General features: G+C 42.6%; 1 protein-coding gene across 8 annotated transcripts in view; it reads left to right on the top strand.

Annotated features, from left to right (window-relative positions):
* The window catches only part of Tlk2 (tousled like kinase 2), a 114,035-nt gene that overhangs the window by 6,000 nt on the left and 83,330 nt on the right, over window positions 1-24,705 (top strand). For 6 of the 8 annotated variants that reach the window (XM_028865141.2, XM_028865144.2, XM_028865140.2 and 3 more), the window contains exons 3-5: window positions 22,210-22,281; window positions 23,226-23,295; window positions 24,181-24,224. The exons of 1 other annotated variant lie outside the window; for it this stretch is intronic. In XM_028865141.2, the coding sequence (XP_028720974.1) occupies window positions 22,210-22,281; window positions 23,226-23,295; window positions 24,181-24,224 (186 nt within the window). Of the gene's footprint in view, window positions 1-22,209; window positions 22,282-23,225; window positions 23,296-24,180; window positions 24,225-24,705 lie in introns of those variants that run through there. One more of the 8 variants, XM_037201029.1, reaches the window with a different exon arrangement.

Here is a 24,705-nt window from a genome sequence, read left to right as displayed (position 1 = left end):
TCTGGGCCAAGGATGACACATCTATTTTGTCTGGCCTAGAATTCTTGTTGTGTGATCTTGCTATCTCAGTTTTCTAGGTGCTGGGACTGTAGGCATGAGTGGCCATACTAGGTCTTGTTTATAATTACTGATTGATTGTTGTGGTATAAAGGATCAAACCCAGGGCCTTGTATATGCTAGACGAGCACCTTACACACTGAATTGTATCTCTAGTCCTTTGGGGTTGTTGTTGTTGTTGTTATTGTTGTTGTTGAGATAGTCTCATTTTGTAGCCCTGCTTTTTAGGTGCTGGGATTAAAGTCATGTGTTACTACACCCAGCCAGCTGTTTTATAACTTGTTCCATAGCTCAGGCTTGAACCAGTGATCTTCCTGCCTTAGCTTCTTGAGTGTCTGGAATTACACTGCTGTACCTTATTTATTTATTTATTTATTTATTTATTTATTTATTTATTTAATGTACACTGGTGTCTTACCTACATGTATGTCTGGCTTAGGGTGTAGGATCCCCTGTAACTGGAATTACAGACATTTGTGAGCTGCCATGTGAGTGTTGGGAATTGAACCTGAGTCCTGGAAGAGCAGCCAGTGCTCTTAACCACTGAGTCATTTCAAGGCCCTCACTGTTGTGTCTTTTAACTTGGCAATCAGTCATTTATTTATTTATCTATTTACTTATTTTTATTTTTTGGAGGCAGGGTCTTACTGTACAACCTAGACTGGCCTGGAACCCAGTTCTGCACTCTCAAACTCATGGTCCTCTTGTCTCTCGGGATTATAGGTGTGTCCAGCTAAGGCTCATAATTTAATCTATTCACATGGTTTCTTATGAAGAAAGTTTGTATTCCAACGTGTAGAGTTGATTTTACTAATCTTTGTTGGGATGGCTTCTTTCCTCCTGCATGTAGCTGCGTGCATGCTGGCTCTATCCAAGTGTACTTTTGCTGAAATAGGTTCTAGTCATGGGAATGAATGACATCTTACTTTTACTGCCCAGACTCAACTTACAATGATGTAAACAAGTTGTGGGAAACTTTAATGTACCCTTGGGAAGCCGAGGTATAAGATAATGAGTTTGAGGCCAGCCTAGACTACATGGTAAGATCCTGTCTTAGAAAACAAACAAAAACCCAAAACCTTCAAAAAACTTGAATGTAATATTGTCTGTTTGATAGGAAGTTCATTAGTACTTAGTTGCTTTTATGCCATTAATTGTACATTTTGACATGTCTGTCATGGTAAGTATATTTATTTCAGTAAATGCTTTATTTAGTGATCAGTGGAAAAAAAAATCATTGATTTCTGTAGCAAAGAGACTTGAAAGAAAAGTAAGTTACTGTATTGTTTGCAGAGACAGGAAGAGGAAAAAGATACTCTCTTTTTTTTTAATAGAATTTTTTTTTTGAGAGCATCTCATGTAGTTGAGGATGGCCTCAAACTCACTGTGTAGTTGAGGATGACACTGAACTCCTGATCCTCTTGCCTCTGCTGCCTACAGGTGTTGGGATTCCACCAGGAGGCCCCACATCCAGCAAAGATACCACTTTGTTTTACTGCTTCTCTTCTTAGGGTTGGGCTAGGCGTTGTATCTCTTAGGTCGTTGATTGAAATGATGCCAGTGGTGTTGGGTAAAAAGGATGCTTTAGGTGAGACTCCTTTTCCTGGTTTTACACGATTTGTTATGGGTCATGCTTTCCCAGGGAGGATGTCACTGTTCATAGCTTTCAGTTTGTCAAGATCAAGAAAGGTTTCCGCCCTTGCTTCCGAGAGAGCAGAGTGATGACCTGTGATGGTGCCATCTAGTGGGACCTTCGCAGTCTCTTGAGTTTCTCCTGAGTGCTCAGGACACTTTCAGTACTTCCTGATGCCCATAGTAGGAAGATAGACAGGGCCGTTGTGGACTGTTTCCAAATGGACAGGAGTGCTGTAAGTGCTTCAGTCTTTGGACTTTCTGGTGGTTGTAGCTCTTCTGTCATACTGCTTTCACTCCTTTTCATCTCTGTTCATAAAACTGTGGCTAAAAAAAATGACCAAACTACCATATTTATTACTTATATTCCAGCACTTATTGTTTGTATTTTGGTTTTTAATCTTGCAATTTTGGGGAGGTTCTTGCACAGCACATTAATTTTGTCACTATTATTAGGTTTTATTTAATAATAGTTATTAAGCCAGAATTAATTTATTTAGGGTTTGGGATGCATTATGCAGTTTTGGTTGGAGAGATTGCTGTTTTCTGTCAGTCGGTAGTAGGGAAAAGAAGTGTTACGCACACCAAGAAGCCTAGAGAGCACATTCTTTCAGTGCAGCTGCCACTCTCTCTGTGTAGCCCAGGCTGGCCTCGAACTCACAGACCCACCTGCCTCTGCCTCCCAAGTGCTGGGATTAAAGGTGTGCGTCCATCACCACTCGACTTTAGCTGCCACTTTCTACACAAACCTGGAACCAGTCCATTTAGCAGTTTTGAGGTGATAGGGTTCAATTGGACTGTGAACTTGCTTTCTTACTGACCTAATATTCAAGCTTTTTTTATTTTATTTTTTTGGTTTTTGAGACAGGGTTTTTCTGTGTATAGTCCTGGCTGTCCTGAAACTTGCTTTATAGACCAGGCTGGCCTCGAATTCACAGATACCTGCCTGCCTCTGCCTCCCTTGAGTGCTGGGATTAAAGGCACACATGCCTAGTTTAAGATCTCTTTCTTAAAGCACTAGATAATTCACTTTTCATAATGTAAAACTGACTATAACTTGTTTTCAGTCAAGACCTGTCACAGTTTATATTTCTTACTCTGCTCCTGTTTAGCAATTTAAATGTGTATTGTCTCTGGAGATGTAAGGGTAGGTGGATTCTAACCTTGCTTGCACTATTGCTTGTACCTAATGGAATATACTTCAAATGTTTTTTTTATTACATTTTACTTATTTGTATGTTTGGAGTTGGTGCATGTGCCATTTCACACTTGTGGAGATAGAGGACAACTTGTGGGAATTGATTCTCTCTTCCTACCATATGCATTCCAGAACTGAACTGGGGGTAGTACCTTTACCTCCTGAGCTGTCTCCCTGGCCCCCTAGTTTATATAGATACAGATAGAGATAGATTAATTCCAGGTATAACAGAAGTAACTATCTTTATAACAGTGATGCTGTTTAACAAATCTGTACTTAGTGACTTAACAGGCACTGTCCATTCTCTTTATAAGCTGTATTGTCGAACACAGCATTGCACCCATCAGTTGAGTTATAGACTTGCTAAGGATCGCTTTATTACAGTGTGCTTTGTAATTGCATAATATCGATTGTATAAACAATGAAGTACGATTGCAAAATGAAAGATTTTTTTATTTCTTTGCAAACTAGGTTAACTGCCCTAGAAAGACTAAATTAAGGTATCGATAAGGAAGTATATACACATCTATAAATACATATGTACGTGCAGACATCCAAGTTGGCTTACAGAGTGATGATGGGTTTCATTATAGCATTTTCATACATGTATACCATTATACTTTGTAGTCATCTTCCTCCCCAACTGCAACTTTTTGGTTTTTCCAGACAGAGTTCCTCTGTGTAGCTCTGACTGTCCTGGAACTTCCTATGTAGACCAGGCTGGCCTCAAATTCACAGATATCCACTTGCCTCTGCCTCCCAGTGCTGGGATTAAAGGTTTGTGTTACCCTCACCTCCAGCCTACTACAATTTTTTTTTTCATATGGGAGAATCTTCATTAAGTCTTTGGCAATTATCTTTTATGTTTTTACTTTACTTTTTAAAGAAATTGAAACTGGAAATTCTAGATAAAGGTGTGGTTTTGTAAGATTACACTTGATGTGTCTATACCTCAAAAGGCCTATCTCAAAAAAGTGACAAAAGAATGTACATTTAAGGAGCTTGAAATGAAGCTGATTTGGTAGAGTGCTTGCCTACCATTCATGAGGCCCTAGGTTCAACCTCCAGCACCCTCATAAAGCAGACATGCTGACACAGGCCTGTAATCCTAGCACTTCAGAGCTGAAGGCAGGAGGATCAGAAAGTTAAGGTCATCTTTGGCTACATAGTAAGTTCAGAGCCAGCCTGGGCCTTGTCTCAAAGAAAGAATGTATATTTAAGGCTGAGAATGTAGCTCAGTGGTAGAATACTTATCTATCTTGTGCCTAAACCCTGGTTTTAATTATGTTAGTTTTCCATTGTTGTAACAGAATTACCTGTGAAAAACTGACTTAGAGAGGAAACATTTATTTCATTCACTGTTTCAGTATGCGATTTCTTGGCCTATATAGTGAGACAGAACATCCTTGTGGAGAGGGCTTGGGATATAGCTGCTCACCTCATGATGGCAGGAAGCAGAGCAAGAAAGGGTCAGGGACAAGATGTAGTTGCCAAGAAACATGACCCTTTGAACTGAACTCACTCCTTCACCTAGGTGCTTGTCACCTTCTAAGAGCCTGTCAAGAAACCATCAGAGAGGGGGTGGGGCTTTAGATCAGTGGTAGAGCAAGCGCAAGGCCCTGAGTTCAGTCCTCAGCTCTAGAAAAAAAAAAAAAAAAAAAAAAAGAAAAGAAAAAAAAAAAAGAAACCATCAGTGATTAAAAACCCCATCCAAGATGACCCAGTGGGTAAAGGTGCTTGTTCCTGGAGATTCAGATGGTAGAGTGAACCAGTTTCCACAAGTTGTTCTCTCACTTCCACATGCCCACCATACCTCCACACACATGACACACACACACACACATACACACACACACACACACCCGTGTGTGTGCAAATATACATAAATAGGTAAATAAATGTAATACATGAAACAAAAAAAAAAACCAGTCAGGCAGTGGTGGCACATCCTTTTAATCCCAGCACTCGGGAGGCAGAAGCAGGTGGATCTCTGAGTTTTAGGTCAGCCTGGTCTATAGAGGAAGTTTCAGGATAGCCAGGGCTGTATAGACAAATCCTGTCTTTTTTGTTGTTTGTTTTTTCAAGACCGTCTGGCGACAAACCCTGTCCTGAAAACAAAACAAAACAAAACAAAGCTAAAACCACCCTTCATCTGTTGATGAGGTCAGAGCTCTTTGACTAAAGAACACCTCTGAACATGGCTGAAATGGGTACCAAACTGTCAACACATGGCTTGGGAAATCTTTTTGATCCAAACTATAATAAATTCTCAGGATTACTAGACTTTTTTTCTTTTGCTACCTTTTATAAGATTTAAAAACAGATTTATTTGTTTAGTGTGTTTTAGTGTTTGCCTACATATATGTGTGTGAATGGTGTGCATGCCTGATGTCCTCAGATCAGAAGAAGGCATCAGGTACCCTATATCTGGAATTACAGACGATTGTGAGCCACCATGTGGTTGCTAGGGACTGAACCCGGGTCCTCTGCAAGAGCAACAAGTGCTCTTAACTGATGAGCCATCCCTCTAGCCCTAACTTACCATTATTTATAGCATAAGGTTCAAAGCAGGATTTCCTATCACTTAGTAAAATCAAAGGTGAAGTGTTGAAGAGTTCTCCCAAGCAACTGCAGGTCATAAGAACACCCCTTCCTCAGGATGTCAACTGAGAAATGGCCCCTGACAGAGGGCTGCACAGCCACTCTCTGGTGCCATTGTTCCCCAAGGAGGAAACAGTGAAAGGACCAAGCACAGCCCTAGTTAAAGAGCAAAGTGTAGACATTCTGAAAATTTGGGTATTACAGTACTTTTGCTAGAGTGGCTCCCATTGTCCCTCTACTTTGAAGGTCTTCTATCCTTTCTACTCATTGCTGATTCTTTTTTTTTTTTAATTTATTTACTTGTATTTTGTGTACATTGGTGTTTTGCCCACATGTATATCTGTGTGAGGGTGCCAGATCCCCTGGAACAGGAGTTACAGTTGTGAGCTGCCATGTGGTTGCTGGGAATTGAACCCAGGTCCTCCGGAAGAGCAGCCAGTGCTCTTAACCACTGAGCCATCTCTCCAGCCCCTATTGCTGATTCTTACAGAAATTGTAATATGCGTCTTTATCAAAGGTTGATGGTAACACCTTTGACCACTTTTAGGCCAATCTAGGGCCTTGAAGAGACAGCGAGACCCTGTCTCAAAACCCAGAGAGGTTGTGCAGCACTCATTGTAGGTAGAGAACCAATGTTTGTTTTTTCTTTAATTACAAAAAAGGGGCTTGAGAGATGGCTAAGAGGTTAAGAGCACTGATTGTTCTTCCAGAGGTCCTGAGTTCAATTCCCCGCAACCACATGGTGGCTCACAACCATCTGTAATGAGATCTGGTGCCCTCTTCTGGCCTGCAGTCATATGTGCTGTATACATAATAAATAAATAAATCTTTTAAAAAATACAATGTGCTGTGCTCTGGTGGCACACGCCTTTAAAAAAAATTACAAAAAGTGTGTGTGTGTGTGCGCGCGTGCAGGTACCAGGAAGGTTTCTCAGGTCCTGCTCAGCCCCACAGCCTGCGTTCCTCCAGTCATGTCTGTCCCAGCAGTCCCTCGGCCACTTATAAAATAATCATTGGAGGCTTAATATTAATTACCAATTGCATGGCCTATGGCAGGCTTCTTGCTAGCTAGCTCTTATAACTTGACCCATTTCTATTAATCTATAAGTTGCCAAGTAGCCGTGGCTTACCGGCACTTTTACATCTTGCTTCTCCTGGCGGCAGGCTGGATTTCCCGCCTGCCTCTAAGTTGTCTTGCCATAGGCCAAACAGCTTTATTTATCAACCAGTCAGAGCAACACATATTCACAGCATGCAGAAAGACATCCCACAGCAGGTCTCCCTAGTGTTACAGGTGGCATGCCTGACACAGGTGTTGGGAACTGAACTTGAGTCCCCTGCAAGAGTAGTACATGCTCTTAAAACCTTTAAGCTGTTCTCTAGCTTCAAAGCATTTTTATAACCCAGTGTCTGAGAGACGGGAGGATAATTGAGTTCAAGATTGCCATGTCCACTTGTATTTATGTGGGCTGGGGATCTTGACTCTGATTCATACACTTAAGTGCTTTAACTTGTGAGGCGTCTCTCTTGCCCAGTGGTTCTCAACCTTTAGTGCAGTTCCTCATGTTTTGGTGACTCCCAATCATAAAATCGTTTTGTTGAGGGGGCCTGGAGAGATGGCTTAGTGATGAAGAGGCTGTCCTTCCAGAGGTCCTGAGTTCAGTTCCCAACAACCACATTGTGGCTCACACCCATCTGTAAATAGATCTGGTGCCCTCTTCTGGTGTGCAGGTATACATGCGGACAGAACATTATATATAATATATAATATATATGTGTGTATATATATATGTATATGTATATATATAATAAGTGAATCTTTAAAAAAATCATTTTGTTGCTTCTTCATAACTGTAATTTTGCCACTATAGTGAATTAAATTGTAAATATCTATTTTCCGATGGTCTTAGGCAACCCCTATGAAAGGGTCATTCAACTCCCAAAGGGGTTTCGAACCTCAGGTTGAGAACCACTACTCTAGGCTTTCTTGGTTTTTGCTGAGGACAAAAACCATTGAGTTACATCCCTAACCCTAAAAGATTCCTAAAATAAAAGATTTAAAACAGGTTATAAGGGCTAGCAGGATAGGGGTCTTTAGTGTTCTTCAGGCCTCTGGAGAGACCTTAGTAATTGTAGCTGTCAAAAATTTTACAGACAACAAAATTCATTCTTTTTTTGCTGTATATCCTAGACTGGCTCTCAATGTAAACCAAACTTTGGCTTCAGACTAACAAAGATCCACCTGCTCATGTCACCCAAGTGTTGGGATTGAAGGCCTGGGCCACCACACCTAGCCCAATATTCCTTCTTACCTTTTGAGTATTCCATATCAGGAATAACTGAGAACTGACACTTCATACCCAACAGTGACCTGTCTACCTGTCCTGTTTGATCCGTTGTTAAACAGGAAAGATACCATCCTAGAAACTTCGTCTACAGCAGTCCCACCTTAATGCACAAGGGACAGATGCCCCAGTGGACACCTGAGACCACAGACAGTGAAACTGGGTTTATGTGTGCACACATGCCCTTGCCAGCTTACCTAAGCACTGGGGCTACTAGTGCTTGTAGTTCAGGTATGAGAGCAAAACCAATACCTCTTTTTTTCTTCTTTTTCTTTTTCATAGCTTCCTAGAAGACCCATCTTGGCAACCTCAGCATACAAATCTTAGCAAATTCAGCATACAAGGTTCTTTTTCCTTCTTTCTGTATTAACTTAAGGATGTCACCTTTTCACTTAAAGGAGACCCTTTCCAGCTTGTCTTTGTAGCCCAGTTGCCAGCATCACTCCTGGGTTTGAGTGACAAGAACACAGCGCTGCAGTACCATGGGCAGTCAAACTGCTCTCCAGCGTACTGCTAAGTAACAGGTGTCAATGGGAGGCAGGACACAGGGCTGTTCACATGGAAGGAAGGACAGACCCCCATGGGACCAGGTTTCATCAGCTTGCTCAGAACAACATGGAGTTTAAAACTTTAAGAATTGCTTCTTTCTGGACTTGGCCACTGAATAATTTTCAGACCGTAGTTGAACCAAAGTAACTGCATCTGTGGAAAGCAAACTCATAGCTAAGAGAAGGTGCCTGTGTAGGAAGAAAGCAAAGAGCTACTTAGCAATGAGAACCTTGGCAGCAGGCAAATTTAATACACCAAACTGAGAAAAAAGCCTTTCACTGACTCCTAGATTCTGTGCCTACTATGAACTGCAAGAAGTGTGTCCCAGGAGGACCCCATGGCTTGTGTCAGTCCTGTCAGAAGAGCGGTATAAGCCACTGCTGCACACTTGGCTGGTGAAGAAGCCCTGCCTCTGTAGGGTTGGTTCCCCTAGAGTCTGCCGTCGCCTCCCATGAAGGAGTGTTTGTTCCGCACACCGTCCATACCTGGTACACTTGCTGGCTTGTTGTAGTGTTTGCTTTGGTGGTTGGAGACAGGATCTTTCTTTGTAGGCTGTCTTGGAGCTAAGTGTGTGCTATTCACTAAGGCCCAAGTGTTCACACGCTAGGATGGAACCAAGAGCTGCTTGTTTCTTTCTTTTCAGATAGGTCTCACTATATCCCTCAGCCAGCCTAGAGCTTGTTCCAGAGAGCAGGCTGGCTTTGAACTCACAGAGATCCGCCTGCCTCTGCCTCCCGAGTGCTGGATTAAAGGTGTGCGCCACCATGCCCAATCTACATTGTAACATAGGGTCTCCTATGTACGGACCATGGGAAGTAGTCAGGCTTGGCCGTGGCCACCCTGTTAGGGGAGCAGCTAGGATGGTTCCACCCCCCACTTAATCTCCTCCCACAACAGGGGTGGTGGAGATTTGGGATAGAGATGAGCTGCGTGCGTTTTGTTGTCATTCACCTCTTCCATGAACTGTTCAGTTCTTCATAACTTTCTGGAAGTTCAGAAGCATAGAATCTGACTGTCCCTAAGAACTCTGGCTGTACACAATTTTTTCCCCTTACTTTTGACACAAATTTTGACTCTTTTGCTATTGAATGACCCGGACAGGCTCCTTGTCTGATTTCCCTTGTGCTTTCATTTAAAAAAAAAAAAAAAAAAAAAAAAAAAAAAAAGGCAAGCCGGGGCGAGAGAGGTGACAGCTGAGTGGTTAAAAGTGCTTACTGTTCTTACTGAGGAGCCCGAGCCCACAGGGCAGCTTACGTCTGCGGGGAACTAACTCCAGCGCCGCAGGGTCCACTGCCCCCTTCTGGTCTCAGCTCCTGTGCATGGTGCACGTGTATTCATGCAGACTTAGACACATACACACAACTTGTTAAAAACCTAGAAAGAAAGACCTGGCAAGCCAGCACCTCCGTTTCCTCCTACCCGTTAGATCCTTCCAGATCACAGGCTAGGATGGAGAAGCCTGCCTGCCACGTGTCTGTTCCTCGCTGTAACCAGCCCAGTGGGTCTTTTTTTTTTTTTTTCTCTCTCTTTTTTTTTTTTTTTTTTTTTTTGGTTTTTTGAGACAGGGTTTCTCTGCGTAGCTTTGCGCCTTTCCTGGAGCTCACTTGGTAGCCCAGGCTGGCCTCGAACTCACAGAGATCCACCTGGCTCTGCCTCCCGAGTGCTGGAATTAAAGGCGTGCGCCACCACCGCCCAGCTTTTTTTTCTCTCTTTTTCCTAGTTTTTCAAGATAGGGTTTCTCAGCCCTGGCTGTCCTGGAACTCCCTCTGTAGACCAGGCTGGCCTTGAACTCACAGAGATTCGCCTGCCTCTGCCTCCTGAGTGCTGGGATTGAAGGTGTGCACCACCATGTCTGGCTTAGCCCAGAGGCTCTCAATCTTCTAATGCTGCAGTGCTTTATTACAGTTCCTCATGTTGGGGGTAACTCCTCCAACCCTAAACTTACTTTCATTGTTACTTCATAGCTATAATTTTGCTATTGTTATGAATAATAATGTAAATATTTTTGGAGATAGAGGTTTGCCACGGGCTGAGAATGGCTGCTCTGGCAGACAGCTCAGCCTCAGTTGTGCATCTGATCACTAATAGTACGTACGGGCCACACAACTGCTGCCCCAGCTTTCTTACAGCTTGAGAGGCTGCAGTATTTTCTCTAGTCCGCAGGCCGTTTCCAGGACATGCTTACACTCATGGTAGACCAAATCATCTCATGCCATGTTAAGAAAGGTGACGGTCCATGGGATTGACATCCTGACTCCTCCGATTCTGTCAGGTTCCTGTTAAGATGCAAGTATTACCACGTCTACTGTGTTTTGTGGTAGCAAGCCTAGAGGAAATAGTTACACTATATGTCTGATGAGACAGTGCCAGGGAGCTGGAGAGATGGCTCAGTGGTTAGAGCACTTACTCTTCTTGCAGAGGGCTTCAGTTTCATTCCCAACACCCAACAGTCTGTAACTCCAGTTCCAGGGCATCCAACTCCAACTCTCTCTTCTGGCCTCCTCGGCCTCCTTGGGCATCAGATATGCACGTGGTACATAGACATCCATGCAAGCAAAACACTCATATACATGAAATAAAATTTAGGATGTTAGGAGGGACTGGGGCTTGATTCAAGTGGTAGAGTGCTGAGATGAAGCCATATATACACAGCCAAGAAGAATGGACAGCTGAATTAAAAAACCGTCAACAATTTCCAGAATTTAAAATCCTGAATCATGACATGACACTAGTGGAATTCAGGTGTTTCTGGTACATGGACTGCTCTCACCCAATGTGAGGTTGAACTGTTGACCTTGTGTACAACCTACTTCACAAATGAGTCTGTCAGATATGATAAGCCTATAGGCTGAAGATGATGCCCCAACACTGCGGAGAAACTTCAGGTGACTGTCCAGGCAGCTGGCTGTTTCTGTCAACTCACAAAATTTTTGGAAGTTGCTTGTGTGCACTTCCTGTTTTTATTTTTTTTTTTTATTTTTTTTTTTTGGTTTTTCGAGACAGGGTTTCTCTGTGTAGCTTTGCGCCTTTCCTGGAGCTCACTTGGTAGCCCAGGCTGGCCTCGAACTCACAGAGATCCGCCTGGCTCTGCCTCCCGAGTGCTGGGATTAAAGGCGTGCGCCACCAACGCCCGGCCTGTTTTTATTTTTGTTAGCTAATATTATTTCCTTCTTGGGTCTCTGAGGGAGTTGAAGATTAGTTAGTTATTGTTGAAGATTCATTAGGATAGAAAGTGAATTAGATACATTTTGGACTTACTAAAATAGGGTAGATAAGGGAATTATTTTCTCTGATTTGTCAAATACAAATGGACTAGACATCGTTTAGGTATTTGTTACTTGTATATATTGTATAAAGTTATTGTACTTTTGTGTATAGTTTTTCTTTTGTTAGTTATAATCTTTTGCCTTTTTTCTTTTTATTAAAATAGAAAAGGGGAAATATGGTGATATTTTATTTGTACTGAAATGTGATTTTAATTTTATGTTAATAAATAAAGTTGCCCTGGGGTCAGAGCTATTAGAGCCATAGCAAGAGCGTGGTGGTTAGAAGAGCTAGGTAGATTTCTGTGTGTTCAGGGATACAGCCAGTATTGGAGACATACGCCTTTAAGACCTGGAGGGCGGTACTTACAGGCAGTGACGAAGCAGTCATGTGGTTGGGTTTACAACCAATGAGAAGGCAGAACAGAAAGACTATTTAAAGACAGACAAACAGGAAGAAGCTCTCAGGGAAGTTAGGAGCACTGCAGGAGGTAAGATTTTATCTCTGAGCTCTGACCTCTCGGCTTTCTCTTTTACATTGGCTCTGTGTTTCTTATTTTATTTTTTTTTTTTCTTTTTTTTTTTTTTTTTTCGAGACAGGGTTTCTCTGTGTAGCTTTGCGCCTTTCCTGGAACTCACTTGGTAGCCCAGGCTGGCCTCGAACTCACAGAGATCCGTCTGCCTCTGCCTCCCAAGTGCTGGGATTAAAGGCGTGCGCCACCACCGCCCGTTTCTTATTTTAATAAGACGATTGGTTACATCTATAGTAGAGTGCCTACCTAAAATGCATGAAATACCCGAGTTTGATTCCCAGGACCACAAAAACTGGGCATGGTAGCAGGTGACTCAGAAGTGGAAAATCATCCTCAGGCTATGTAGGGAGTTTGAGGCCAGCCTGGTCCACATGATGAATTCCAGGCCAGCTAGGGTTATATATTGGACGTTGTCTCAATAAAAAGAAAGAAGGAAACAAAAGATAAAATAGTTGATTTAAATGAAATAGAAATCAAGTATGTATAACCCTATTTATAGCCAGATCCTATCCTAAAACGCAAAGCAGGGGCCCTTGCCACCAAGCCTGGGTCTCATTCCCATGATGGGACAAGTTGTTCTCTGGCCTCCATCTGTGTTCAGGGTTACACATATGCCCACACCTACAAATAACACACAAAATAAATGCAGTTAAAGAAGAATTAAGATTTCATTTTATTTCTAACTGTGTGTGTATGTGTATGTGTGTGTGTGTGTGTGTGTGTGTGTGTGTGTGTGTGTGTTATGTGTTGGTATGTGCATGTGAATGTAGGGGCCGGTAGAAACCAGGAGGAGGGTTTCAGATCTCCTGCAGTTGGCGTTGACAAGAGGTTGTGAGCCATCTGCAGTGAGTGCCGGAACCAACTCTGTCTCCTGCATGTGCAGTTTGTACTCTCAATGGAGCCATCTCCCCAGTGCTCCCACTCCTGAAGAATTTAAAAGTAAAACAAAAACCCAAACAGAGTAAACCATCAAACAAACAAAAAGAGATTAAAGCCTTTAAGGGATAATTAAGCTGGATAAGTTGTTTATTATTTTATGACCCCAGCCCAAGCTGAGGCAGGAGGGTCTAGAATTTTTAAAGATTTATTTATTTATTATATATACAGTGTAATGTCTGCATGTATCCCTGCAGGCCAGAAGACGCACCACATCACATTAGAGACGGTTGTGAGCCACCATGTGGTTGCTGGGAATTGAACTCAGGACCTCTGGAAGAACAGCCAGTGCTCTTAACCACTGAGCCATCTCGCCAACCCCGAGGGTCTAGAAGTTAAGCCCTAGGCTAACATAGTGAAACTATCTCTAATAATAATAATAAATTAAATTCTGTCTTTTAAAAGTTTGTATCAAGAGGCCTCCTTTATGTATGAATGTAATTAATTAGATGCTTGAATAAAAAGACCCGACAGGGCTGGAGAGCTGGCTCAGCAGTTAAAAGATTTCTTCCAGAGGACTAGACCTCCATCCCAACATTTATATTAGGTGTCTCACAACTGCTTATAACTCCAGCTTCAGGGGTCCTGACACCCTCTTTCAGCCTCTGTGGTATATACTCACACATATATAAATAATAAGTTTTAAAAATACACAGATAAAAGGGGAGAGACTGTCTTAACTAAGGTTTCTATTGCTCTGATAAACATCGTGACAAAAAGCAACTTGGGGGCTGGAGAGATGACTCAGTGCTTAAGAGCACTGGCTGCTCTTCCGGAGGACCCAGGTTCAATTCCTCACAACCATCTGTAATGAGATCTGGTGCCCTCTTCTGGCCTGCAGGCATACATGCAGACAGAGCAATATATATATATATATATAAAATAAATAAATCTTGAAAAGGAAAAAAAAAAAACAACTTGTAGGAAAGGGTTTCTTTCATTTTATAGCTTGAAGCCCATCATCCAGGAAAGTCGGCAGGAGCTGATGACCATAGAGGGACACTGCTTACTGGCTGGTTCAGCCTGCTTTCTCAAGCGCCCAGGACCACCAGCCCAGGGGTGACACTGCGCACAGTGAGCTTGGCCCTCCCACGTCAGTTAAGAAGCAAGACAGGTTCTCAATTTACAAGTCACGACCCCCTTGGGGATTGGGTGACCCTTACACAGGGGGTCACCTAAGACCATTGGAAAACATATTTACATCACAATTCGTAACAACAAAATGACAGTGATGAAGCAGGAAGAAAAATGATTTTATGTTTGGGGTCATCACAACATGAGGAACTGTATTAAAGGGGTGCAGCATTAGGAAGGCTGAGAACCCCTGACGCAGAGACTGCATATAGGCAAATCTGGTAGGGAGGGGCATTTTCTCAGCTGAAGTCCTCTCTCCACAAATGACTCTGGCTTCTGTCATTGACATTAGACTAGTCAGCACAGTTCCTCTTCTGCTCTTTGATGGTATAGCTTTACCCCTACCCCCAGGGCTCTGTGGAGGAAGCAGAGCCCGACCTTCAGGAGATTGCCTGCATTCTTCAGTCTTAGCTGTTCTGTTATGTGGACTAAGTCAGTATAGCTAAATGGTTAGGGATATGTGTTTGGTTTTTTTGTTTGTTTGTTTGTTTGTTTGTTTGTTTTGGTTTGATTTTCCAAGACAGGGCTTTTCTGTGTAGCCTTAACTGTCCTGGGACTCGCTCTGTAGACCAGGCTTCCCGAGTGCTGGGATTAAAGGCATTCGCCGCCACCACCTGACAGGAATCTGCGTTTTGATCCCAGTCTCCTTATCCAGACCTTTGGAAAAGCTGTGTGACTTGAAGTGGGTTAATAACTCTGATAATTCCTTCATTTTCTCATCTGTAAGTAAGAAGAATCGCTACTTCACAAGGTTATATATTAGCTTTGTAGGGCTATCATAACAATACAGACTGTGGCTTGAATAATAGAAACTTACTTTCTTAAAATTCTGGAAGCTTGAAGTCAAGAGCAAGGCACTAAGAGATTGGACTGCTTCTTTCTGCATCCTCGGGTTCAGGAGGCTGGCTGCCTTCTCGCTCTTCCTCACACGGTCTGCGTGTGCCTTCTTACTGCCTCTCTCTTCCCTCTCTTCGGTCTCACTGTTCGGATAGCCTCTTATAAAAACAACTCTAGTCTGTTGGATTAGGCCAGTTCTAATAACTCCATTTCAGTGTAAATCAAATATAATTTAGATGGCTCAGTGAGGATAGGCACCTGAGTTTATCCCTGGGACCCACCTGGTAGGAGAGAAGCGACTCTCCTAAGTTGTCATCGAGCTGCACATGTGCAGTGGACTGGCGCGCTCTCTCATGTGCAGTGGACTGCTCTCTCTCTCTCTCTCTCTCTCTCTCTCTCTCTCTCTCTCACACACACACACACACACACACATACATACATACATACACACACACACAAATAATTATAATTTTAAAAGAGGTTCAATTTAATTAATCTTTAAACTTCCTATGGCTAAGTATATTCAGAGTGCTAGGAATTGGTTAGGGTTTCAATACATAAACCCTAAAAACTATAAACTTCATTTCAAAGCAATTATGTATTCAGAGGAAGTTGTAAAAAATTTATAGAAGAAGGGACTGGCGAGATGGCTCAGCAGTGAAGAGCACTGCTCTTCTGGAGGACCTCGGGTTCAGTTCCCAGCACTCACGTGATCTGTCTAGCTGTCTGTCTAGGGGAGCTGATGTTTTCTCCTGGCCTTTACAAGCAATACATACACATGGTGCACAAAGAAACAAGCAGACAAAACATCCATGCACACAAAATAAATAAATATATGTATATATAAGGGAGCTTTCATCCATGCATCTTTCCCTACCCCATTCAAATTGTGAAATTTGAATATGAGAACCAGGAAGTTGAATTAATGCACACAAATTGATTTTTTTCTTTGTGATGTTGCTATCATTGCTCAAACTTAGGGCCTCATGAACACTTAGCATTCACTCTGCTGCTGAACTATACCTCCAGCCCAGTCAGCAGAATTTTCTCAGAGTATAGATTATTCCGGCATCATTTGTGCGCACACGCACGTGCTTACAAAGGCATGTTGGCATGCTTCTGAACAGTTACTTTGCTTTGGTGGCTTTTGTGAGCATGCAAATCCAAATGCAGCACTGTGGTCACCACAGTTGCTTCCTGCCACCTCTTTGTAGTCATACCTGTGCCTCTTTTTCAGAGCAGAGCCCTGACCCATTCATTCAGCTATTTTCTGTCTTCATTGATTGCTTTGCAGTTAATGTTTAAAATATCGTGAGGTTTAAATTGAGGCTAACTCTTGCTTGTGGATATCTAAGTATTTCAGGGCCGTTTACTGGAAGACTTTTATTTTCAATTTCTCTAATTATACAAGTCTGTTGAATTGCTTTTGTACCTTTGTCAGAAATCAAGTGGACATCTTTATATGGGTTTGTTTTTATCAACTGCAAATTAAATGAAGAGCTGTAAGTGGAATGTCGTGTCTGTGCAAGTGCTGGGTGATTACAGTAAATGTGTGATGGCTTTTTGCTAGGCTAAGACTCAGGGCCTCACATATTCTAGGCGGGCACTCTATCATTGCCCTATCCAATAACTTTGTAGTTTGTTAAGCTTTTATTTTTATGTGTGTGTATGTGTGTCTATGTGAATGTATGACACAAGTGTGTGGATGCCTGTAGAGGCCAGAAGAGGGCATTAGATCCCCCTGGAGCTGGAGTCACAGGTGGTTGTGAGCCGTCTGACATGGGTGCTGGGAACTGAACTCAGATCCTCTGCAAGAGCAGGAAGTGCACTCCAGCCCCCATACTTTTTTTTTTTGGGGGGGGGTCTTTCTAGACAGGGTTTCTCTGTGTAGCACTGACTGTCCTGGAACTTGCTGTGTAGACCAGGCTGGCCTCGAACTCAGAGATCCGCTTGCCTCTGCCTTCCAAGTACTGGGATTAAAGGCGTGCGCCACCACCGCCTGGCTATACTTTAATTTTTAAGTAAAAGTTTAAAAAATATTTGTGTATAGACATTAGTGGATGTGGCTATGTGTGCCACAGCACATATGTAGAGGTCAGAGGACAGACAGTAGTTTGTGGATGTGGCTATGTGTGCCACAGCACATATGTAGAGGTCAGAGGACAGACAGTATTGGAATCGGTTCTCTCTTTTCTTTACACTGAGTCAGCTCCGCTCACCAGACTTGCACTTCAGGTGCCTTTGCCTGCTGAGCCATCCCAGTGCCCAGCTGTGTCAGTCTAAAGACATTGTAGGAAGACAGACACACATATATAAAATTCTGTGTTTGGTTTTATTCCTTTATTCATTCATTTATTCATTGATTGATTGATTGGTTCTTTGAAGCAGCAGGGTCTTGCTATTTAGTGCTGTCTGGTCAAAAACTTGAATAGGCCTTGAATGCATGGCAATCCCAATGCCTCAGCCGCCTAAGTGCTGCAGTTTGAAGTACTCATCACCACACCCAGCATATCTCAGTAGTGTTAAGTACGTTAACGTTGTTTGTTTTTGAGACAGGGTCTCACTATGTAGACTGTGCTGGTCTCAAACTCACAGAGATCTACCTGTTTCTGCCTTCCAAGTGCTGGGATTAAAGGCATATACCACTAGACCTAGTGTGCTCAAGCTCGCTCTTGCTCTCTCTCTCACACACACACCTATTTCTAATTTATATACTTATTTATGTACTTTATGTATATGAGTGCTCTCTGCATGTCTGCCTACACACCAGAAGAATGTATCAGATCCCATTATGTATAGTTGTGGGCCACCATGTAGTTGCTGGGATTTGAATTCAGGATCTCTGGAAGAGCAGCTGAGACATCTCTCCAGATCCCATCCCCCCCCACTACCCTCCCCCCATGTTTTTTGTTTTTGTTTTTGTAGAGTAAGGGCTGGGATTGTGACTCGGTTGGTAGAATGCTTGACTAGCATGTACGCAACCCTGGGTTCAGTGTCAGTACCTGAGAGGTGGATCAGAAATTCACAGTCATCCTCACCTATATAGAGAGTTCTAAACCAGCCTGGGCTACAAGTGATAGTGTCTCTCCAAAGAAAAAACAAATGGTCTTCCACCCTCCCCTTTTCCTTTTTGAAAACATTAATAAGTATGGATAACAGAGTAAGTTTTTCAGTTAAAAGATACCAAAAATAGTAAAAGTTGATGTCCACCAGGTATTAGTCCCACTTCTAAGAGATAGTGCAGTCTTTTTGTTTGTCTTTTGAGTCAGGGTCTCACTATGTAGCCTTGCAGGCTGGGAGCTTGCTATGTAGACCAGGCTGGTTTCAAGTTCACAAAGATCTGCTTGCCTCCTCTTACTGGGTGCTGGGATTAAAGGCAAGTGCCACCAAGCCTGACAGGACAGACAGTGCAGTCTTGAAGCATCTGTAACACTAGGGTTATATAGTTACTGCACCATTCCAAATTTTTAGCTCAATTCTTACACTGAACAGGAAGAAATAGAATTTTCTCTTTGAAAGATTTATTTTACTTTATGTGTATGAGTGTTTTTGCCTTACATGCATGTATGTGCACCACATGTATGTCTATTGGATTCCCCAGATTGGGTTTATAGATAACTGAAGCACCAAGTGGGTTCTAGGAATCAAAGTTGGGTCCTCTGCAAGAATAACAAGCATTCTTTTTTGTTTGTTTGTTTTGGTTTTTTTCGAGACAAGGTTTTTCTCTATGTAGTTTTGGTGCCTGTCCTGGATCTTGCTCTGTAGATCAGGCTGGCCTCAAGCTCACAGAGAGTGAGTTTTGCTCTGCCTCCGGAGTGCTGGGATTAAAGGTGTGTGCTACCACCACCCGGCTCATAGCAAGTGTTCTTAACCATGAAACCATCTCTTCATGGGCAGGAATATACTTTTAATAGAAGTGTATATTTACCTAAGTAATATTCCAGGATGGGTAGCTTCCCAACTATTCGCCTTCAGGTAACGTTAAACGTTCATGCTTATTTTCTGTCTCCTTTTCATTGCAAAGTTTACTGGCAATCTCTTCATATACAATTCATATGCAGTTTATGTTTTTGCCTCCATTTGTGTGTGTGTGTGTGTGTGTGTAGGTCAGTGGACAACTCTGGAGTCAGTTTTCTTCTACCTTACATGTGGGTTTGGGGGATCCAAGTTAGATCACCAGACTTGCACAGCAAGTGCCTTAGTCCATCAAGCTATCTTACTGGTCCTTAATAATGTTAGCTTTTCCTTTAACTTTTATTTTATGTACATGAGTGTTTTGCCTGCATGTATGTCTATGCACTCTGTGCAGTGTCTGCAGAGGCTAGAAGAGGGTGTCAGATTCTCTGCACCTTAAGTTACAGGAGGTTGTGAGCCACCTAGTGTTGGTGCTGGGAATTAGAGCAGCAAGGACTTACTTGTAACTGCTGAGCCGTCTCTCCAGCCCTAATGATGTCCTTTATAGCTGTTTAAATTTGCTTTTGTGGAGGTGAGACAGTACAGGGGACCAAACCCTGGGCTCTGTGTTGCCTAAGCAAATGTTGTACCAAGGTCAAGACAGAGTCCATGCATTGAGACTTAGCATACCTTTAGACTCCTGTAATCTAGTTCAGTTTTCTTTTTTGTTACTGTTGTTGGTTTAGTAAGAGTGACACTTTTAAAACTCAGCATGTATGTTTTGCCTGCAAGCCTTTGGTTAGTTTTTACTATAGACAGTAAGCTGCTTTAGAACAGGAAGTATATCTCAGTGATCCTTGTTAATTAGATCTAATCCGGTGACTTTATAATATGAGATGCTGTACTTGAGAAGAGGATGAGAAAAGGATTAATTAATTCTTAATCTTTTTAACTTTTGGTTATGTACACATGCCTAAGGGACATTAAGTCTTCTTGTCCCTCTACAGCGTCGCTATTTCAAACAGTTCAGTGTCTGCCACTGTCTAGTTATTGTCATTGTAATTGCTGGAAAAATTGTTGAGTCCTCTCGTCTGCGTTCACCGCTCTTGCTGTCATCGTAGTCAGTGTTCTGTTGCTGGGGAGAGACACCATGACCACGGCAACGCTACACGGAAGCATTTCATTGGGGGCTGGCTTACAGTGTCAGAGGGTCCTTGTCGTCATGGCAGGAAGAATGGTGACGAGCGTGCTGCTGGAACAGTAGCTGAGCACTGCATGTTGATCAGCAGAGTGAGGACTGGGCTCCGCTTGAGCCCACTCCAATGACACACTTCCTTCAACAAGGCCACACCTCCTAACTCTTCACCTAGTGCCTCTCCCTGGTGACTAAGCGTTCAAATATGTGAGCCTAAGGGGCCAGTCTTTCTTTTTTTAAACTTTTTATTGCTTCTTTGAATTTTCACATCATGCACCCCAATCCTACTCATCTCCCCAATCCCTCCATATCTGCCCTCTGCCCTTGAAACCCCCCCAAAACAAAACAAAATCTCATCGTGGAAGTTGTACTGTGACAGGTGAGTCACACAGTGTACCTTTTAGTCCATATATCTTTACTTTTTCGAGTGTGTATTATAATGAGTCATCGGTGTGGTTCCAGGCCTCTGGCTTCTGCTACACTGTCAGTACTGGATCCTTCCCAGGACTCCTCAGATATCCTGTTGTTGCCCTGGGTCATGGAGATCCTGCAGCTTGGGTTCTTAGTTCAAACCGCAATTTTTTCCTTCCCTCCTGTCCTTTCTGTACCTATCTCTCCTACCTGCCTACAAGGCCTTACTGTGTAGCCAGAGTTAGTTATAAGTCACTGTAATCCAAGCTCAGCTCACACTCATGGCCTTCTGTTGCTGCTTCTTAAAGTTGAGATGACAGGAGTGTCACTGCCCCTGGCTTTACCATTTCCTTTAGAAAATGAGGACTATTTGGTGATAAAGTAGATACGGTTTTATTGCAGTCCTGGGGGAAATTGATTTTGCAGTAGTTATATTAGAGGTAAATTATGCTAGGAGTGTGGTTCAGTTTTAAAGCACTTGCCTAACATTCGAGCTTTTACAAAGTGTGATATGAAGGGCCCAGTTCAACTGCTTTGCCCTTGCCTAGCCAACTTTCTGGCATTATTTGCTGGAGACACTTTTCTTCCTGGAGTGGTTCTAGCACCTTTCTCAAGAGTCAGTTGGTCATAGTTCCAGATGTTTCCCTGGAGTCAGCAGTTCTACCCCCGATCTGCTAACACTAGTACTAACCTAGTACTAACACTAGTACTACCATGTTGCTACTGTTGCTTTGTAGCAAGTCTTGGTGTCAGGGAATGTGATCCTTCTTACTTGTTCTTTCACTGATTGTTTTATCTAGTCTGGCTCTCACAGTCCCATGTGAGATGTGTGTATTTTATTTACATCGAGTTCTGGAAATTGAACCTAGGGTTTTACCCTTTACTACTGCAAAGTGTTAGCAACACTCCTAACCCCTCCATACACATTTTAGAATCAATTTAACCATTTGTGTGTGTGTGTGAAAACATGAATGAGTACGTGTGTGTGTGTGTGTGTGTGTGTGTGTGTGTGTGTGTGTGTGTGTGTGTGTGTAAATCTGAGGACAGCCTTTAGGAGTAATTTTCTCTTTCTGTTGTGGTTCTGGGGATTGAACTTAGGTTGTCAGGCTTGTGCAGCAAGGATCTTACTCACTGTGCCATCTTGCTGCCCCTAGATTGTGTTTTTTGTTTGTTTGTTTTGTTTCTTTTTTGTTTGTTTGTTTTTTGTTTTTCGAGACAGGGTTTCTCTGTGTAGCTTTGGAGCCTGTCCTGGAACTCACTCTGTAGACCAGGCTGGCCTCGAACTCAGAGATCCGCCTGCCTCTGCCTCCCGAGTGCTGGGATTAAAGGCGCACCCCCTCCCCCCCAGTATTTGCTTATTGCTCTTAAAGAATGGCTTAGAAGCATGAGCATACTCCAGAGGGAAGCCCCGAGCATGTGTAAAGCACATGAAGATATCAATAGCTAGGGATTTCGAACATGGAGCAAGCTGTGCTGTAGCTGAGTCCCTTTCAGCTTTGGAGGGGTTGTAGCAACTGCCTCTTGACTCCTAATCTGACCCGAACATGAGAACAACAGCCTCTTGCATACTTTGCTGTCATCTTAAATGAAAACTTCTGACTATCTAAAAACATTTCCCTTGCAGGGGCCACTCAACAGTGAGTCTTCCAACCAGAGTTTGTGCAGCGTGGGGTCCTTGAGTGATAAAGAAGTAGAGGTAAGAAGCCACACCTAAACAACACTGTTCCAGGTTTAGACCTTTAGTCTGGGCTCAAGGGTAGCACCATGTAATTCCAGGGCATGTTAGTGCAGCTGTGTATTCTTGTCTTGGGGCAGCTTTGATGTGGCCCTGCCATGGTTTATTATCATAATCATACGTAGGCCTGTCTTTCTCCATTTCACGTCTGGTTTTGTGGGGGTGTTTAGAAGGGCTTAGTTTTTCAATAAAAGTGAGAGATTTGTAGTTGTAGCAAAATTAGCTTAGTTACTCTTGAACTTTAGTACTTTTCAGTGTTCCATAGAGTAGGTCACTGACTGGATTTAGCAGTAGCATTTGAAAGACTGCCATTTGGTTTCCATTTTTCCTGCTTAGCTGGAAGATAGTATTAGGTAGATAACCTACCCACAAGGATATAGGCACAAGTCTTAAGGCCTGCTTTGCACCGAGATGCTTTCTATAAATTAGTCAGTTGAACAATCCTTCAGGCCTTTCCCTTTAAAGGGTTAGGTTTATGCACCTTTGATGTTGTTTGAGAGCCTGCTGTATGAATTGACGTGTTTCCTTCTAAAATCCCTTTTTGTTGTTCATTTGAGACGGGTCTTTTGTGTACTCACACAGACCTTGAATTTGAGATTTTCCACTATTTCCTGCTTGTGGGATCACAGGCATGGGCTACTGTACTGCCAAGATATCTTTTTAAATTTTGTGGCAATTTCAAATTACTAATGAGTACATCAAAGGGCTGATCTTTTTAATAATTTTCCAGAAGTTGTTTAGGTTTCACTAAAGGCCCCATACTTGGCCTGTTTCTCTGTAGTACACTGCATCAAGCCTTGTGCCGGTCATGCCTGTTTTGCGTCTTTGATATTTTGTATGTGCTCTGTTATACTAACGTGAAACCTGACCAGCATTCTAACTGTGATATGTATGGTATTTAACAGACTCCTGAGAAGAAGCAGAATGACCAGCGAAATCGGAAAAGAAAAGCTGAACCATATGAAACTAGCCAAGGTAGTGATCATTGCACACCCAGCACAGGCTTCTTGTGGAATTGTCTAACTCCCAGCAAGTAATTAGTGTGCATGCAGGGATCCCCAACAGCAGAGGTTTGTGTATCTTAGGGAATATTGGCCTAGTATAGACTTGCCATTTGATACACACCTGACAAAACGGTCAGTTCTTGGGGGACTTTGTTTTCCCTGTGCACTTGAATGGTTTTCTCAACACAGGTTTTTCTTCAGACCAAATAGGAATCATATGAGAAAGAGGGTGCACTGGGGCTTAACGGGGTTTGTTAGTAGCGGTAGCCAGAAATAGTTTCATCTACAGTATTACTCTTCTGTTGGAGCCCAATGGGATGAAATCTCTAACGGTGATAGTTCCACCACCAAATATAGAATCAAGGAAAGACATAGCTTTTCCCTGTCCCATCTAAGGACCGGGATTCCCAATCTTTTTTTCTTCCCTTTTAAAAATGTATAGGGAAGTCATCCTGCCTTGTATAAGGGAAGTCTCCCAAAGTGACAAAATTATGTGAAATGGGATCAGCTCTTTAGTTCTAATGCATTTGTTTTGAATCTTGTTCTTTTAAATTGGGATGTGAATTATAGATGAATTATGTTAGCTGATTGTTATATATAAATATGTATGAAAGAAAGATTATTGCCTTTTAAAAGAAGCTGACCAATTCTTCCCATCAGTGCTCATTCAGCCCCTTGATATATGGAGCAGGAGGTAGAGTAACCTTAGTGCACAGGTTCTGTATGGTTTGTTAAGATAGAGCTGACACTGTGCCAGTGTTGGGGTCAGTTACTGAGCCTTACTACTGAATGCATTGCAGTGATGATGCCTTACGTGTGCACTGGAAAACTGTACTTACTTTGGTTTCGTTTTCAGGGAAAGGCACTCCTAGGGGACATAAAATTAGTGATTACTTTGAGGTAAGTTAAATGTGGGGGTAAATGAACAACCTCCAGTGACTTTAAACAACCTAATAATCCTCCTGTTCATTTAAGGCACTAGAGAGCAATATTTGCCTTTACTGTGGGCTTGCCCTGTCTCTTTCCATCTTCATCAAACTAATGCTGCCCATCTCGTAATATGAAGGAACTGCTGCTGATTTGCTGGGTGTAAATTTTGTACCATGTGTCTTGTCTGTGTGATAGGAGAATTCACGTATGAAGTGTACTTTCTCTTGGCCAGACTAGGTTTTGTGTCTCAGAGACTAAGGTATAATGGCTTGTTCTCCTTTGGTCCTTTCCCTTAGCCTAGTGGACTATGTCATGAGCTCAGCGCCTCATTGTTAAGTGGTTACTAAAGATGACTAACACCCTCTGCACTACTCTATTTCTGCTTCATGTATTTTGAGACCAAGAAAAAAAAAAAATAAAGGCATTCTTCTCTCATGTCTGTCCAAAACCA

Source organism: Peromyscus leucopus, chromosome 8b (genome assembly GCF_004664715.2).
Source record: "Peromyscus leucopus breed LL Stock chromosome 8b, UCI_PerLeu_2.1, whole genome shotgun sequence".
Lineage (NCBI taxonomy): Eukaryota > Metazoa > Chordata > Mammalia > Rodentia > Cricetidae > Peromyscus > Peromyscus leucopus.
Note: the sequence above shows the minus strand (reverse complement) of the source record. Positions and strands in the feature narration are given on the sequence as shown.